The 17,448-nt window shown below is 36.3% G+C and overlaps 3 protein-coding genes across 13 annotated transcripts in view; 2 read left to right on the forward strand and 1 right to left on the reverse strand.

The window, feature by feature from the left end:
- LOC111595671 (F-actin-monooxygenase Mical) overlaps nucleotides 1–15,139 on the reverse strand; it is a 49,162-nt gene extending 34,023 nt beyond the window's left edge. For 4 of the 11 annotated variants that reach the window (XR_003944310.1, XR_003944309.1, XR_003944305.1 and 1 more), the window contains exons 1-3: nucleotides 15,041–15,139; nucleotides 14,174–14,222; nucleotides 7,774–7,874 (exon numbers count right to left, since the gene is read on the reverse strand). The gene's annotated coding sequence lies outside the window, so the exon portion shown is untranslated. The remainder of the gene's footprint in view (nucleotides 1–7,773; nucleotides 7,875–14,173; nucleotides 14,223–15,040) is intronic. The other 7 variants (XM_023309500.2, XM_023309499.2, XM_023309505.2 and 4 more) reach the window with 4 other exon arrangements.
- A 176-nt stretch (nucleotides 15,140–15,315) lies between these two features.
- LOC111595690 lies at nucleotides 15,316–16,595 on the forward strand. The gene is made up of 2 exons (XM_023309532.2): nucleotides 15,316–16,000; nucleotides 16,062–16,595. The coding sequence occupies exons 1-2, from the start codon at nucleotides 15,626–15,628 to the stop codon at nucleotides 16,488–16,490; spliced, it is 804 nt and encodes a 267-aa protein (XP_023165300.1). The 5' UTR covers nucleotides 15,316–15,625; the 3' UTR covers nucleotides 16,491–16,595.
- A 24-nt stretch (nucleotides 16,596–16,619) lies between these two features.
- LOC111595691 (histone H4) lies at nucleotides 16,620–17,402 on the forward strand. Its single transcript, XM_023309533.2, has 3 exons — nucleotides 16,620–16,701; nucleotides 16,949–17,156; nucleotides 17,216–17,402. Exons 2-3 carry the CDS (start codon nucleotides 16,977–16,979, stop codon nucleotides 17,345–17,347), a joined length of 312 nt encoding a protein of 103 aa, XP_023165301.1. The 5' UTR covers nucleotides 16,620–16,701; nucleotides 16,949–16,976; the 3' UTR covers nucleotides 17,348–17,402.
- The last annotated feature ends 46 nt before the right edge of the window (nucleotides 17,403–17,448 follow it).

Below are 17,448 nucleotides of genomic sequence, written 5' to 3' on the forward strand. Positions count from 1 at the left end.
AATGTCTAATGCTGGCGTCGAATCGTTAGTAGAGGAAAAGCTGCAACAATTGTTGTTTTTCTCTTCATTTATTTGTTTGCTATAGACGAAAATGCTTGTACTTGTGTGTAAGACAATTTCATTTGCAGTTTGTTAGAGGCAAATATTTGCTCAATCCTCGGCCCACTGGCAGGGAAGAAGAAGAAGCAGCCGCTGAGGTTGTTGCTGCTGCTGCTGTTGGCTTTATGTTGTTTTGTTTCGGTTTCGGTCCTCTGGGCGCTAATTGAGTGAGCACACGCCAGTCAGACGGTCAGACAGACAGACAGTCAGTCAGTCAGCCTGCTAGTCAGTCAGAGGAGAAATGAAAAACGCGACGAGGCCAGCAAAATGTTTTACAATAGATGTAATGCAACGAGCTTCTATGCATGTATACGGGCCGTCTCGCATCTAGCTGACTGACTGACGGACGAACAGCATATGTACTCGTATGTAGCTTGCCTTAGTTTGGTTTTGCATTGGTTATGCCTGCTGCAGTTGCGGCATGCAACACACACACACACACACACCATAAACTTCGAGGAAGTGCCACGGATAACATTAAACGAGCATAAAGCAATAAGGAGTGTAAAGACAGCCAGTTGCTGAACTCTTAAATACCCTGTAAATGGAACTTCTTTAACTAAACTCAAATTCATTAAATTTGATTTTTATGAAATTTACTTAAATATTAAATATTTAACTTTAATATAGTTATTAAGTCAAAAGGAAACAGCTTAATAATATATATATAAAATATATAAAGGTATATATATATATATATAAATTTATATACAACTTCAGCTGCGGCATTAGCACACTTTATCGCATTACACCATAGAGAATTGTCATAAATTGAATCCGATAAATTTTGTTTCATTTAGTGGACGACACGCTGCTTGATCATATAATCAGCAGCATCATCATCATTATTACTGCTACTACTATTATTATTATTTCGTATATTTTCATTAATATTATTGCTTTGGCGGCTGCTGGTGCTGCTGTCAGTCACATGACAGAATATTTCAAGCCCACAGACATCACTCCATGTCGCACAGCACACATTTTCCAACAATTTCATTTTTTGGGTCAGATTTTCATAGTGCGTACAATGGCACTTTTGTCTCACAGCTGCATGATTGAGTGATTGAATGATTGAATGACTGACTGCTTGAAGTGCCAATAGAATTATTTAATTTACAAACATTTTAAATGAAATTAGCCGACAAAGTTAGTTGTTGCGTAAAGTTTGCTAAGTGTCAACAAGTTTTTTGCATCGATATCGATCAATTTTTCTCCCTCTCTCCCTCTCCCTGTCTCTCTCTCACTCTCTCTTTCTCTGTAGTTCTTATTGCCTCTTTTAGTTGAAGCGATTGGCACAATTTGGCCAACGCTTGGCATTTGCAATCTACGCAAGAATTTGCTGTCGCTGTTAATTTGTGTTGTGAGTTTATAGAATTGAATCACACAAATTACTCATACGACATATTGCACCAGTTCTAGATTAGCCAATCAAATCGAAGTGGAAGAAATTTTATTTATAATTTCAAATCGCAACTGGTGATGATCAAAAGTGTATACAAATGTTTAGCGTTGATTACTTTAATTTAAACAAATTTAAAAATGGTTTAATGGCATTAAAACTTTACAAGAAGAGATTCACCTCTAGACTTTAACTGATCTTAATCTAAGCTCGAACTGATTAATAATTTGTATTATATTTTCCATAATTAAATCACTTTTTTAATAATCTCTGCTTTACTTTTTCATAACTCTCGCTGCTGCTATTTGTATATTTCTACTGCGATCATTTTGCTTTTTAAGCGTTTTTGTTTTTATTTTCTTTAACTATATAATCTCCACTTTGGCGGCACGTGCAGCGTCTTAAGTGGCTTAACTCTGTTCACCTTGCCACCGGCCAGTTGAGCTATTGTCTTTTTTATAAACTGTTTATAATTGTTAACATTTTGGCAGCTGGGCCGACACTAGCCAAGCTTTTTTCACTTTGGCCATAAAATTGTCAGCTACTTTGCCATAATAGGCATTACAATGCGCGTAGGCGTGGCACCACAGGCGCCCACCACTCACAATATCGAGCACATACACACAGCGACACATACACAAACAGATAGTCTCATGTGAATGAATGTATTCGATATTTGGGCATCGCGTGTGCAGATTTTGGCTGCGTTGGCGTGTGTTGGCCCATTTCTGTAGCGCTCTCTGATTCATTGGCCAGATTCCGTGGTGCTGCACAATGTTATATTATTATTGTTGTTTGCATTGTTGCTTTTGTTGTTGTTGTAATTACTGTGACTGCTTACGTTTGCAGCCATTAGGCGCACGAGTTGGCCATGAACCAGTGACTGCCGCCCCCCTCTCCCACACAAGTTGAATAAATACTTTTGCTTAGCCACACAAAAACTATGTTTTATTTGTGTTTTATACACACAAGAAAAAATTTAGCAAAAGTATTAAGTAAAAGTGGTTTAGTGGAGTACTGTCGACTGTAAAATACCCTTACCACATACTCCACGACAAACATCTTCAAGTGTGCTTCTATTACCTGCTTCTGACTCAGTTAACTGTCATTTATAATTTATATAGTATTCCAATATTTATATAGTTTCCCACTAAGTGATTCCATTGAATAAGTAAACGAATTTTGAGACTCAAAAAGCAATAACAACTTTAGTTTTATAACGAGCACTAATAAAAGCTTACAGTAACTCATCAAAATTTGATTTAATTTGATTGAATGAGAAATTGAGCTGCAGCAATAGTTAAAGCGAAATATATATAAATCGAAGTAAAACTTATACAAGCTGGTTAGTTTATATATACATATCCAAGTATATCTGTATCTACATATATATGTCTGTTGTTGTAGAAAGTGACGTCACATGCCTAAGCTTAGCCCAGTGATGAGCTTGCAGTGAATTGCATTTAACTACTGTCAATATCCGTTGGCAATGCATTCAAGCGGCAATAAAAAAACTAGATGTTTATAATATTGAAGCCCCCCCTAGAGACATCAACAGCAAAGAGAAACACGTAAAAGAACATTGCACAACTGACTGCATAATACTCGCTTACGTTTCAGATTTAGATATATACATATATGAAGAGTTGTAGAACTAGAGAATACAATTCATATATAATAATAATACATAAATATATATAAACTTAACATTTTGATATCTATATCCTACTCACGAATCTATATTTCGTCATCCAATGTACTATTGCCATAAATAAACGAGATTATTTTATAAGAAAAATGGTAATCCCAGCTTTGACACGCCCCCAATGGGCATATACAAATAATTATATTAGCAACAGCAAATTTCAAACCTTAACCAATATACTCTAATCAACTTATGAACGGGTATAAAAACTAACAGAATGCAACAAATGGAGTATTTTTTTTTGAATGATTCTCGCTTGGCTAAGCGCCCGCCCGATCTGCTTCCGCTATGTGCAAAAGCTTCAGGCAGCTAACAAAACAAAAACCAAAACAAAAGCAAAACAAAACGAAACGCAACGAAACAAGAAAAAAGAATAATAACTGTGCCATGTTGGGGTTAAGTGCAAACGTCATAAACGGGACAGAATCGCAGTTGGTTGGAGTTGGAGCCGTTGGAGTCGCTCCATTTCTCTCTGCTGTTCTCTCGATCCCTGTCAGTTGCTGCCCTTTAACTGTAAATTGCTGTGTGTACATAGTTTAGTTAACTCTCAAAAGCAACGCATAAAGCAACATAGCAACAACAACAACAGCAGCAAAAGTGATTCATGCGCAGCCAGCAACATCAACAACAACAACAACGAACACAACAACTAGAACTTGTTTATTACACAGCTCAGCTCCAAGCTAAAGCAATTCCAGCTGTTGAACGTGAAGCAAGCGTGTTGCTTGTGTGTAGCTCAGCGCTTGGAGCTCAGAGCTTGAAGCTTGAAGCATTGGTCAAGCCACTCCACTGGGAGCTTCTAAAAATGCTTTCCCAATTATCTGCACAAAATAATGCCCATGGCCACGCCCCATTTATTGAGGCGCTGCTGCGGTTGCCATCGACTTTCCAATTGATAATCAACCAAACAACTGGCTCCACACAATTTGGCTCTCTGCTGATTGTATGGCCCGCTTTGATTCCCACTCCGAACTGTTGCCCTGCATTCGAGCCATATATAGCCATTTGATATAGCTTGCTCACAGCTGATGCTCAGACCTATAGACCCAATTTGGTTTGGTCAACATGCTTATCGTGCTCCATTTCTCCAGCTGATAACAGGCGGTATTTTGTTAGAATTTCCTTTAAATATCATTTTGATTAGCCTTATCACCGCATTGTGCATAGGTGTGCAAATATTCCGAGTCAGATGGCACAGCAATGTATTGAAACATTGGCGCCATGAAACGAGAATTAACTACAAATTACAAGCAGCGATAAGGTCGAGGCATTACTTAGCAAGGGCATTCGTGTACACCAGGTGATTGCGATTGTAATTCCGATTCTGATTGTGATTGTGATTGCAAGCAAATTTAATTAAAACAATATTTACATATATGTAAGTAAATTAAATATTGAAAATATATATTTAATGAAGAACCTCGGTTACAGCCACAGTTTTGATAGCATGAATCTGAAGGTAAAGAAATCTATTTTCAGGCAAATATTAAAATCAAAAGCCAACAATCAGTAAACATAATAGCAATTAATAAGAACTTAATGATTGCAAATAGAATTATCGAATCAATTTGCTGTTGGATTATAATTTATTCTAAGATCTCATTTACTCATGTATATGTTATACAAATCTGCATGCTCTAATCAACAAAGCTGGCTGGAAACAGAAGTAATTTGAGTCAGGTTTTATATAATATTCGTAATTGTCGGACAATTTTACAGCAACTTGAGGCAGCTGCTGCAAAGTAATATGATTCTGAACACAATCGATAACTGTCAAATCTAGTAAATATATATGCATATATATCAAGAAACACAGCCGAGTCGAACAGAGAGGCCAATTACTGCTCGCTAGGCACCATTACATGAGGCCGTTGCATAGACAGAGACCCACATATCGCTTGCAGGTGGGCGCTGTGCAATTCATGGCTGGCATGAATAAGTAGCTAGCATATATATACATATATATATATATATCTATACATCGTTTCATGCTGTACCCCCACATACTAGCAGAAATGTTTACATTCGACATGCTGTACTTGCGGCTGCCGATGGCAATGACCTATGCGAGGCATTAAAACGAGCAACATAGATATTTTACTTTCAGGCTGATGACCATAAATAGCCAGCAAACTTTTTGGGGCGGTTAACAATAATAAAAACAACAAATAACAATAACAACAACATTAATGTGTGCCGCAATTTGTTTTTGGTTCAATAAACTTGCCAGCCGACCACAAAGAGAAATTATTATGAAATTTACATTTAAAAATCTAACTAGAAATGCGCCCAAAACAAAATGGCGGCCTACCACCAAAATAGTTTCGCATAATCAAATATAGCGCGGAAAATTGTACAATTAAATGTGAATAACAACAACAATATAGAAGAAGAAACCACAGGAAATGTTAGAAAGCAAAGCAAACAGCACAAAGAGAGCAACAATAAAATACACACACACACTCGCACACACACATGTTAACAACATATGTATATTGAAAATAGTGCAAATATCTCTTGGATTTGGACGTTAGCGTCGACGGCGCCAAAGCAAGAACCAACAACTGAACCAACAACAGAACCACAAAAGCAGCCCCAGCCCAGCCGCCTATTCCCACCCTCTCACCTTCCCCTTAGCCGAACCTAGCCGCATGCAATCGCAAGCTGCGCCGCTTTTCACGCTAATATTAGCAGCAAATAGCAGTGATAACTGTTTAGCAGACAAAGTGCACCGGCACGACTAGCTTATACCCTGTACAATATACAAGAATTTAAATTTTAAAATATACAAATTATGATGGGCTGACACAACAGATACTTACTCTATAAATACTGAGAGTTTTTCATTAATACAAAAGCAATTATCTTAAAAATATAGAAGTGATAATTGGTAGCTGGACAACCAATGGGCAGTCACAACTATCACATACCCTGTAAATCAATCTACGCACTTTAAAAGTTTGTTAGTTAAAATATCAAAGTGATTTGCTTTTAACATAACATTAAGTAGACAAGCAAAGGGCTGATATAATTAACAAATGCCCTATCAACTGTGTTAAATATCATTATAATAAACAGTTAAAACAATTATTATAATACAATGCTACGCTTATTCTATATATTTTTAAAAATCTATTTTTGCTAAGATTTATTAAATACATAATGCATACAATATACCCTGCCTTTCCATTTAGAGGGTATTCAACATTGAGGAACTCAACACGGCATTTGAAATTTTCACTTGTGAGGAAAGTTTTTGATTCATTTTCAAATGCCATTTGCATTTGTTTATTGTTTCGCAGAGCGAGTGGCATAAATAAATATAATTTTCATTTGCCCACTAAATTTTTTCTAATTTTTGCGCCCAAGGCTTTCTGGCGGTGTACTAAATCGATTAAAATGCCATCAAATCGAATTGAAATTGAAACTTTCGTTGATGGCAGTGAGTAATTAAAAATAGTATTTGTCATTTGTTGTGCTTGGCTGTGGCCAGTTTCGATTTCGCAGCAAATAGATATTTATTTTCGTTCGACGTATTATTGGCCCAATAAACTTTGCACCTCGAGATTTTGGCTAGCGGCCAACAAAGAGCGACGAGCAATTGTCTAATTGAAATCGGCAGCTGAAAGCCCACAAAAGGCCAGGGCAGCAGGCAGTCGCATACAGATTGATAACAGTCAAATGTCAGCAGCTAGTGCAGCTGCCGTTCAGAAAGCACTCAGTCAACTGTGACGTTTATCAGTTGCAGCGGGTCAAACTGTGAAATCGACACCGAACTGCATGAACATTTCGCCAGAGGCAAGCCAAACTAGAAATGACCTTGCTTAACGCTTTGCATAGCTTATATAACTGGTTAGATATACGTATCTAGACATATGAACAATTGCAATCTATTATTTATAAAGTGTGAATCAATAAAGTGCTGCCTCGCCTAAGTATGGTAAATATAAATTTGTATACTATAGATCTAACAATAGCGGAAGGCTAATTGGTCGAATTGACAGTGTTTTTGTAATTTTTATACCCTTGAATCTAATGAAAATGAGTCCTGACACGGGATCACAACGGTCGACTAGTCGATTCATTTGCATCTGTATAACTTTCTCATACTTCCTAAACAAATAGATATTTTGTCTATGTTTGTTACCTATAATTTGAAGACAATGACAACTTGTGAATGGGTTCTGGTTTCAAATATTTGTATATATAAATATTTAATTATTAAAATTAATATTTTGATATCTCAAAAATATCATTGTTGTTAAACTATTTACGATTCTCATCAATTTCTAAACTATTCTCCAACACAATTATTATTATTTAGCATTAGACATGAGAAAACGAGAGACAGTGAGACAGACTTGTAAAGATGGGAAGTAATATATATATTTATATATATAAGTTATAAAAATGTTTGTAATACCAATTTTTGTTTATAAAAACGAATCTAAAATGAAAAAAAAATCAGTTAATCTCTAGACAAAGTTATTTTTAGTTCCCTCGACTCACACATGAATGTCGAAAATAATAATTAATCAAAAATCAACACGCAACCAGTTAAACTCACCTTAAATTGCCAAATTTATGGCCAACAACATTTGTGGCAGTTAAAAATAAAAAATAATAGAAGAAACTCCAAATTTGTTATCTATAATTTCGTGTCGTTTACTGAAAACATAAAAATAAAAATTCATATTTAAACATTTTTAATCACATGTAGCTAAAAAGTAATATAATATGAGCAAGTAAGTAATTTTAGACTGCTATATTACATAGTAATAATACAATATTTATTTTAACAGTACATATCTATATATATTAGATTATAATAATTTATTATAATTTATTAAAATTTAGTATTCTCTTTAAATATCTCCACTTCTTTCTTGCCTTCTCTCTATCTCATATTCTATTCTTTCATTATAGGTTCGGTATTCTTTCTTCTTTTCCCGTATTATTTGATTTCTGTACTTCATTGATTCACGTCTCTAGTTTTTCTTTCTGTTCTGTTTTTCTCGCTTCTCTTCTCTTCTCTTCTCTTCTCTACTTTTCTCTTCTCTACTTTTCTCTACTCTACTTTTCTCTTCTCTACTCTACTCTACTATACTCTACTCTACTCTACTCTACTCTACTCTACTCTACTCTGCTCTACTCTACTCTTCTCTACTCTACTCTCCCCTACTCTAGTCTCCCCTACTCTAGTCTCCCCTACGCAATTCTCCCCTACTCTTCCCTACTCTACTCTCCCATACTCTTTCCAACTCCTCTCTCTCTACTCTGCTCTTCTCTGTTTTCTCCATCTCTGAAATCTATTGCATAAATGCCAAAAATCATAAAAATTAGAGAACATCTCACAGTCGAGCATATTTCTGCTGAGATATACTCAGCATGCTTTTACCTGATGCCACATTTCGTGTGTTTGTCAAGGTCTCGTATTAGTTGAAGTACGTCATATCGCGAGGTTCTATCTGTTGTTTATAATTAGCGCATGTGATTCATATGCCCAAAAGCAAAAAAAAAATTGCTTATAAACAAAACGATTCCTAGAAGATTCCGGCGGAAATTGTACGGATGTCCAATTCCAAATGACATGCACTCAGAAAATTCTATTTATAAACACTTTTCAAACTTTTCAAAGTTTCCATATGGCATAGACTTATAGTTAAATGTGTATGTATGCCTTCTATCGAACATAACGACCTGTCAACACCTCAAATTGGAAATTTTTAGTATTTGTTTTGATAGGCCTTCACTTGACATCCGAATTGGCAATGCAATGTGCAAAAACAACATAGAACAAAGCGTTGCAATCATGAAATTGACAGCACCCACACGCTAGAGATACAAATCTATTATGGCAATAAATCACAAACTGTTTTGTCAATAACTTTAAACTATTGCCAGGCGATGGGGCAAATGCAATTGGCAAAGTGTTTGCCCCTGAGCATTTTATAGGTCTAGTCTAGCCATGAACTTTAAATGGTAATTGATGTGAGCAAGGCAAATCAATAAAGTCATTAATGTGATAAAGTAGTAATGGAAAGGCACAGAAGATCGATCAGAAATATAGTCTAAGAATAACTCGTTTTGCATTCCATTCAATTGAAACTATTTTTATGTAGCTAGATTTCATTCTAAATTAAGTAAGCAAGACGACAACTTTTCAATTTGATAGTTGCTGCTGATGATTTCTAAATTGAAATTTGTTCATCCTCCATACTTAAGTTCTAGGCAGTAATGTGAAAAATTGTTCAGCTAATCCCAGTTAAGTGTAACCTACATTTGATAACCCGTAAGTTCTCTAAGCACATTAGCTTTGGCAACACTTTCCACTGAGCCCTTACGTTTGCACGTTTCATCGAACCGAGCCCCAGACTCGAGCCCAGAAGCTGTCGAAGCATAAACAACAACAAAAATTAAACAAAAACTTAATCATATTTACAGCACAGAGCGAACAGAACTAGGCAAGTGAACAGAGCTAAATGAGTGAATGAGTAGCTCTAGCTGAGTGTGAGTGCTTGTGTGAATGCTTACGAGTACCTGTCTGTGAGTGAGTGAGTGTATTGGTGGAATAGCTGTGCGAGCGTCTACGCCTGGCTGATTTGCATGCTTTGCTCGCTTTGGCGGCAAACCTGATCAAATTTTCATAACAAACTGGAAAACTGGGCTCGAATTAAAGGCCAGGCGCTGCTAACGTGAACAGCGAATGTTTTTTTTCCGCTTAAATTTTGCAATGGGAAAATTGTGGAAATTCAATTGGAAACAAAAGAGCAGCCAGCCAGGGGTCATGGTCATTACTGTCACCTGCTGTCAACTGGGGACTTGAGTATTTTCTTTTTAATTAATAATACCCTCACCTCCCCTGTGGGCGCTGTTTCCCCTTGTATTGGCCAACTAGCTGACCACCACAAAAACGAACAGCGAAAAATATGACATGGAAAATGGCCATTTGCTGATGTCAGCTTTTTGATAAAAGTTGTGTGAAAGTGTTTGACGAGCGTGGACGAAAGACGGCAGCCAATTGACGCCTTCACTTGTCCCAATGCTAAGGCGATAAAAATGTGATTAATAATGAATGAAAAGGCACACACTCACACACACACACACACATGCACAGCGTCACGTGAAAGGCGAAAGAAATCGAATAGGCATCTAAAGGCCTTCAAAAATTGAACTCTATGTAATGAGCGACTGAGCGATAAGCAATTTTTTGCGGTTTCATTTGGCAGCTCATAAAAAAAGGCAAAAAAAAAAGAAAAGAAACGAAAAAACTTCAACAGTCGCTGACAGCTGCGGCAACGATCAATATGAACAGCTAAAAGTTTATCCAATTGCTTAGACTTTTATTGCATTAGAATTCGTTCAGTATATCAATTACGCATGCGCACGCTTTTGACTTGTGTTTACTTTAAGGGAGGAGTTCGTATGGAGCTGCTGCTCACATTTCCGACACATTTAGCGCTTCTGTAGCTGTATGAGAAGCCACTCGATTTTCAAGTGCTTCACGGACTTATCTTGTCCGTCGGGAATTGAGAGAGTGTTGAGTAAAATAAAGTCCTACAGGGTTCGAAGATATTTGAACTTCAATATGGTGTTGAGTTAAGTGTTATCTGACTGTTTTTATGTCTACTACATATGTTTATCTATCTGCTTTTTTAATCTTAATACTTTTTAAATATTTTCTTATGTCATTCCATATTCTACTCAACTATATAGATTTGTATCAAATGTCTCCCTTTGTCCATTTTCTTATCTCTCAATCCATATATCTATCTATATATCTACCAATCTCCCTCGTCAACTCTATATATACCAATCTATCTTTCTATTTTTTTCTCTGTTTCTCTCTATATTTTTCTGTCTTTCTCTATCTCCTACTCTCTCCTCTTTCATTCATGTCTTGCTCTCTTTTCTCTCATTCGCTATCTTTTTCTTTCTTCTCTCTTTCTTTTCATTAAGTTCTGTGTCTAATTCTTTTTGTCTGTCTCTATTTATAACTTTCCATCAGTCGTCTACTGTCTCTTTCTCCCCTATCTATCAATCTTCCAGCTTCTATTGTCAATTATCTGTCGCCGTCTTTATCTAAACATTATCTTACGCACTTTATCTACAAATTTATCTACATACTTAGTTTTCTCTCACCTGTATTCTATATACCCAATTAATTATTGTTATCTATGTCTTTTTTTTACATTTCATCAAATTCATCGCATAATTAAAATAGCAACAAATATTTCTTGAGCACCCCTAACTCAGCTATAAATCGATAGTTCAAAGCATTCTACGAGTCTCTGATTTGTTTATCGTCAGGCATTTTAAGTGATCTCTGTGTTAAAAACCAGTTCGACTGCGAGTTCTGATCAGTAATTAGCCAATTCATTAACGCTCTAAGCCGCTGGAAGGCCGAAGACTTTGGGAAACAAAAGGAATTCCGAATTGGAATTGTTAATTACAATTGTGTCAGCAGCTATTTCGAAAATTTGGCTTTTCTTTATTGCGAAGGCTTTCAATTATCTTATCAATGGACAAAGCCTTTCGACCGTGGAAATGCAAGGTAAAAAGAAAGGAAAGCAAAAACTTTTAGCAAGAAAAATAAGTTTTTCCTCTTTATTTCAACAGAAGAAAACGGACGGAATTGAGCTGTGTTGAGTTGCCTGTGTCCTCCTCGTCTTTGCCACACAGTTGAAAGTGGCAAGGAAAGCTACTTATCTTCACGCTCTGCCTGCCGGTCTGCCCATCTGTCTCTCTGGCTGTCAGCCACTGCAACTGCAACCGACTGCGACAACAACTTACATCGTCAGAGTGCAAAAAAACGTCACATCGCATCGCAGTTACTATATACAAAATATATACTATATAGCAGTATATACTATATATGTAGTATCTGTGGAGTATCTCTTAGACCCTCGTACTTAGTTATTGTTATCAGACGTGACGAGTTGCTGTCCTGAGTCGCAGCATGCATAATGCAGTGGCTTGTCTTCTTCTTGTCATTTAGTTGTCACACTTAACAATTGCAATTGTTGTTGCTGTTGCTGTTGCTGTTGCTGTTGCCCAAGTTCATCAACCGATGAATCGTCTAGGCAATTAAATACAAATTATGTAAAGATAGAGATTTTGCGTATACATATATATTTTATCTGTTGCCATTTACATTTCAAACTAAAAGAGGTCTCTTTTTATGCCCTGGGAAACTTGAATTCAAGAAGAAGGCATGGCCGAACCAATAAAGCATTTATACTCCTGATTAGAATGAGTGTAAAGCGTCCTAGAATCGAGTTGGTTCAACATTTTTGAATAAACTTTCTCACATTGATAATAAAAATGATATCTTATCTTACAGTTATCTCTTACCTATAAGCGAAAGTCACCGAAATCCCTACATATAGATTATCTAAAAATGTAAACAGATAGCGCGTAATATAATTTTGAATACCTTTCCAAATTCTCATATATTCGATGAATTGCAATAATATTCGTGACCCTAGATGTGGCTATATATAGATATATATAATAGCACACTTAACTATCTTTTATCTCAAGTTTGATTATCTTTGAGTTTCACTTGGCTTTGTTTGGTTCATTGCCAAAGTTCGTTCAAAGTTCTCAAGTGGTTCAAGCACATTGAATTAAACATCTATATAATATTATAGATGCATGTTATATTTGAATATATAAATATGTACAGATATTTGGCAGCTTTGCGGCTTTATTTCGAACAATGAATTGAAATTTTCATATTTTTTACACCCCAAATGATGTCATATTCCATATATTCAATAGTTTCTGTTCTCAATTGAAATTGCTCCAGTTTCTGACGCTTACTGTTATTGTTTTTCAATGTCTTTTATCTTTGAGTTTGTTGAGCTTTTGCCAAAACCCATTTCCGACTTGGGCTTGGATTCCCATTTGGGAGCTGGGAGTTGCCCTCTTCCAATTGTTGTTGAGTTTTGTGCTTGCACATTTGACTGCAGTTTGCTTATCGACTCAGTTTGACTGCAGTTTGCTTATCGACTCAGGGTTTTCATCTTTTTGCATTGTATTTTTCTCGTTTTTCCTTGAATTCTTTTTTGTTTTGTTTTGCTTTTTTTCTTTTGCCCTGGATTTACATTTGTTGCGTTCTGCTGTTTTACGCTAATGGCAGTCGTGAATGACATTTATGTTTATGGTCTAGTTTTTCTGTTTCGCAGCTCTTCAGAGTAAACACACACACACGTGCATACGCATATTTTTTCCTTCTATATACATGTGGAAAATCTCTTTGTGAAAGTTATAAAGGAACATTTCTAGGTTGAACTATATGAGGGCTTTATGCAAAATTTAGTTGTCAAGCGCAAATGAAAAGTTTACAAACAATAAACACAACTTTCATATCAAATAAGTATTTGTTTTTAAAAGAAAAAATTTAAAATAAATATCTTTGAGTACAGCACTTGAATTGTATTTGTTAAGAATAATAACAAAGAGAAGCCTAAACGTCAGCCGCCACTGACTGCATAATACTCGTTCAGATTCTGCTATTTCATTTAATATAGAAACCTGAGGTCTATATATATTCGTAGAAAATATCATTTTTTAAGTCTCTCGCATACAACTAATATACACTTCTCACTTGATAATATTTAAGTCCTAAGACTAGATTGACTAAATATTTTCAAATGTAGACTACCAAAAAACTTAATAATTAAACTAACTGTGAATATTCTACTCAAACTGTTGAAATGTTAATGAATTTGAATATAACGCGTTAGAGAAAAACCCAAATTATTCTTAAAAATAGAGTTAGGCGCAATATCTAAGCTAGTATTAAAGCTGTTCCGTTCAAGTGATAAGGAGAAAAGTTAAGAGCTTTTATCAAATGTGAAACTATGCAAAACTTCGTCTAATGCAAATGAACATCCGATCAAAACAGTTAGATTACAAAAGTTAATAAAAATTACATTTTGTACAGATAACAAAAAACTTACCTCTAAATTGTAATTTAAATTGAATAACAGTTGAATTAATGCAATTGCTCTATTGCGATAGAAGAAATAATAAATTAAACACAGGATTTAAACAGTACAAACGATTCGAAATAAAATTTAGGAATGGACCGAAACTGAAACACGCGTAAAAATAGAAATGGAAATGGAAAGCGGCCGGCGAAGGCGGCGAAGAAGACAGACAACAGAGCTGACGACTGAGTTTTACGGTTAATTTAACAAATAGGCGAATATATGCGAGCATCCGACTATGTGTGTGTTTGTCTGTGTGTATATATGCGTGTGCAAGCAGGATGCGCGTGGAGAGGCAGACATCGACAGCTGAGCGGCCGCTGAGTGTGTAACATATGAATCATCTGGCTTGCGCCTTTTGACGAAAGATATAAAGATAAAGCAAAATGCGACCGCATACACCCACGCAAATACACACAGATGCACAGACAAACATTCACACGCACACATTGCCGAACACGATTTTACATATTATTTATATATGCGTTTATTTAGAATTCCAGACACGCGGTTCAATAGTAAAATATTTATATTCTTTATGCAGTCACGGCAAAGCTCTTTGCGCTGCGCTGCGATGGCGCTCGTTTCACGGCGGCGACAAATTCTGCTTTGCAGGCGGCAGTGGCAGCGGAGACGAAGCCAGCGGCAGCGGCACACGCGTTGGTCTTTTTACTGTTGGTCAGCAGAAGACAGATGCGGCCAAAGTATTTCATTGCACTCGTATAAATACACGCAGACGCGTCACGTTTGTGTCTGCATTCATTACATTATATAACCAAGCATGTGCACTTTATTTAGATCTAATTAGATTTTTCACTTCTGCTCCGATTCACTTACACTTGTTTTGGTTTAAAAACTAGCGTCAAAAACGCGTCTGCTACAATCAATGGTTTTTTTTCGACTGCACTGGCGTTGTCTGTGGTGTGACCAACAGTGTCGGTAGCTAAAATGACAATATTTTTCTAATGAAAATACTAAGCTAAGTTATCGATAAGCCGATACCAAATATTTACGATATTAGTATCAACATAATGAACTAAGTATCGATACTAATGGTCAATGTAGCCAACAGTCGCTAAACATTGATTGATTGCTTGCTGTAAAAGTTACGGCAAGCAAAAGCATGCCTTAACTATTCTAATTTATTATAAGCCCCAATATAATAATAGTTCTAAATATGAAGTTTAACTTAGTTTTTTCCAACATAACTCTTATATTTAGTTGATTTGGTATTTTTAAAAGAGGATAAACACACGAATATACACCCACACACACACGGATATCGACAGTATTTTAATAAGCATATGTTTGTCTCGTTCTTATTAAAATCAGCTGCTGTTTGCAAGAAAAGTGGATTAAGTGTAGACAAACTAAAATATTAATAAAAAAAAAAACAAAACAAATTACTGTTAAACATAACAAATGACAAATGAGTGCGATAATACGAGACCATATTGGTCCGACGAGGTGATTATTTTTGTTATTACAACGATTCGCAATACACCTTACATGTGGGACAAGACGCATAAAGATTATAGTATACGGTACCTGAAGCACAACTTCTGGAAAAACTTGAGATGGACTCTGGAGAAAAGATACAAATTTCGAGCCTATACAAATGAGCTGGCTAGAAAATGGCTAAATCTGGCATCTTACTACCGTCTGCAGCAAAAGGCAATTTTCGATGCAAATGCTCGAGGAGCACAGCCGGAGGAAATAAAGCGTCTGGAAGGCTGGAAATTCTTCCAGCAGCTCAAATTTCTACCTTTCGTGGTATACGATAAGAACAGTGTGGATGTAAGTTTTTTGAAATATAACAGTTATATCTGATTCAAAATATTATAAACTCTACCACTAGGCGGAAAATCTTTATGATAGCGCCAACACAAACGACTCGGATAATGTTAGTTCTGGTGTGGTTGAAGAAAGGCAAACGACTATCGATCAGAATGCCGATTCCGAAAGTCCCACGCAATCGACCGCCGAACGCATTCCACAATTCCAAGATTCCATGGAAAATACAAAACAACTTGGAATTGAAGAGTTGAATGTGCCAATGGAGGATAATGATGCCGAAGTCGAAGAGACAACACCTATAGCTATAGAGCCTGTAATAGATGATGTACAAAGTACGCCGAGCTTTCATTATGGCATGGCGATTGCCCAGGATGTTTTCGAACTTGACGAAAACTTAAAGATCGATGCAAAAATGGAAATTATGCAAGTAATTGTTAAATACCAGAAGAAGCAACTACACCGGACAGTAATGAATCTTGCCGGTAGCTAAGCTAAATATATATAAGTATTTATAGTAACAATGTACAATTGATTTGTATTTTAAATCTAGGCTTAAATATAAACACTCCACCACAGGGTGACTTGTGTTTTGGTATTTTATGAGCTTAATACAATGGCTGGTATACTGCTTATGCCGTACAACGTTCAGGATTTTACGCTTTCAGGTGTACAGCCACATTACTTAAAAAATTTCTGGAAAGGTTTGTAAGCGTTTCAGCAACAAATTGTAATAAACAAAAAAATAAAATAAATAAACAAAAATTTTTACTTAAATTCATTTTTAGTAAGTTTCTAAAGTGCGCTTATTACGCGCAGTCACGTTAAACATGTTGCGTATCTAGATATTTTTGGATACATATATATACGTTTTAAATATGGCGTCATATCAAAATGGCGATTCCTTTTTCGCACTGCTCCAACTAATAGCCAAATGCATGTCTTTTGCAGAACGTAAATCTAAACTTTTATAAGCGAAATGACTGGACGCGGTAAAGGTGGTAAGGGATTGGGCAAAGGAGGTGCCAAGCGCCATCGTAAGGTGTTGCGAGATAACATCCAGGGTATTACCAAGCCGGCTATCAGGCGTCTGGCCCGTCGTGGTGGAGTCAAGCGTATTTCTGGCTTGATCTACGAGGAGACACGCGGTGTGCTCAAGGTAATGAATTTTTCGCTTTGGCAATTTACAAACATTCTAACATCGAATACTTTCAATAGGTGTTTCTGGAAAACGTCATTCGTGATGCGGTCACTTACACCGAGCACGCCAAGCGCAAGACCGTAACAGCCATGGATGTTGTCTACGCCTTGAAGCGCCAGGGACGCACCCTATACGGCTTTGGCGGTTAAATGCTGAAGCAGCAGCCAAGAAGTGGAAAGAGACGAATGACGCATCAATTGAAAGGAATTGGAACTAATCGATATACATATTTATACATGATATAAATGCA

Source organism: Drosophila hydei, unplaced genomic scaffold (genome assembly GCF_003285905.1).
Source record: "Drosophila hydei strain 15085-1641.00,03,60 unplaced genomic scaffold, DhydRS2 tig00008119-arrow-pilon, whole genome shotgun sequence".
In the NCBI taxonomy this organism is placed as follows: domain Eukaryota; kingdom Metazoa; phylum Arthropoda; class Insecta; order Diptera; family Drosophilidae; genus Drosophila; species Drosophila hydei.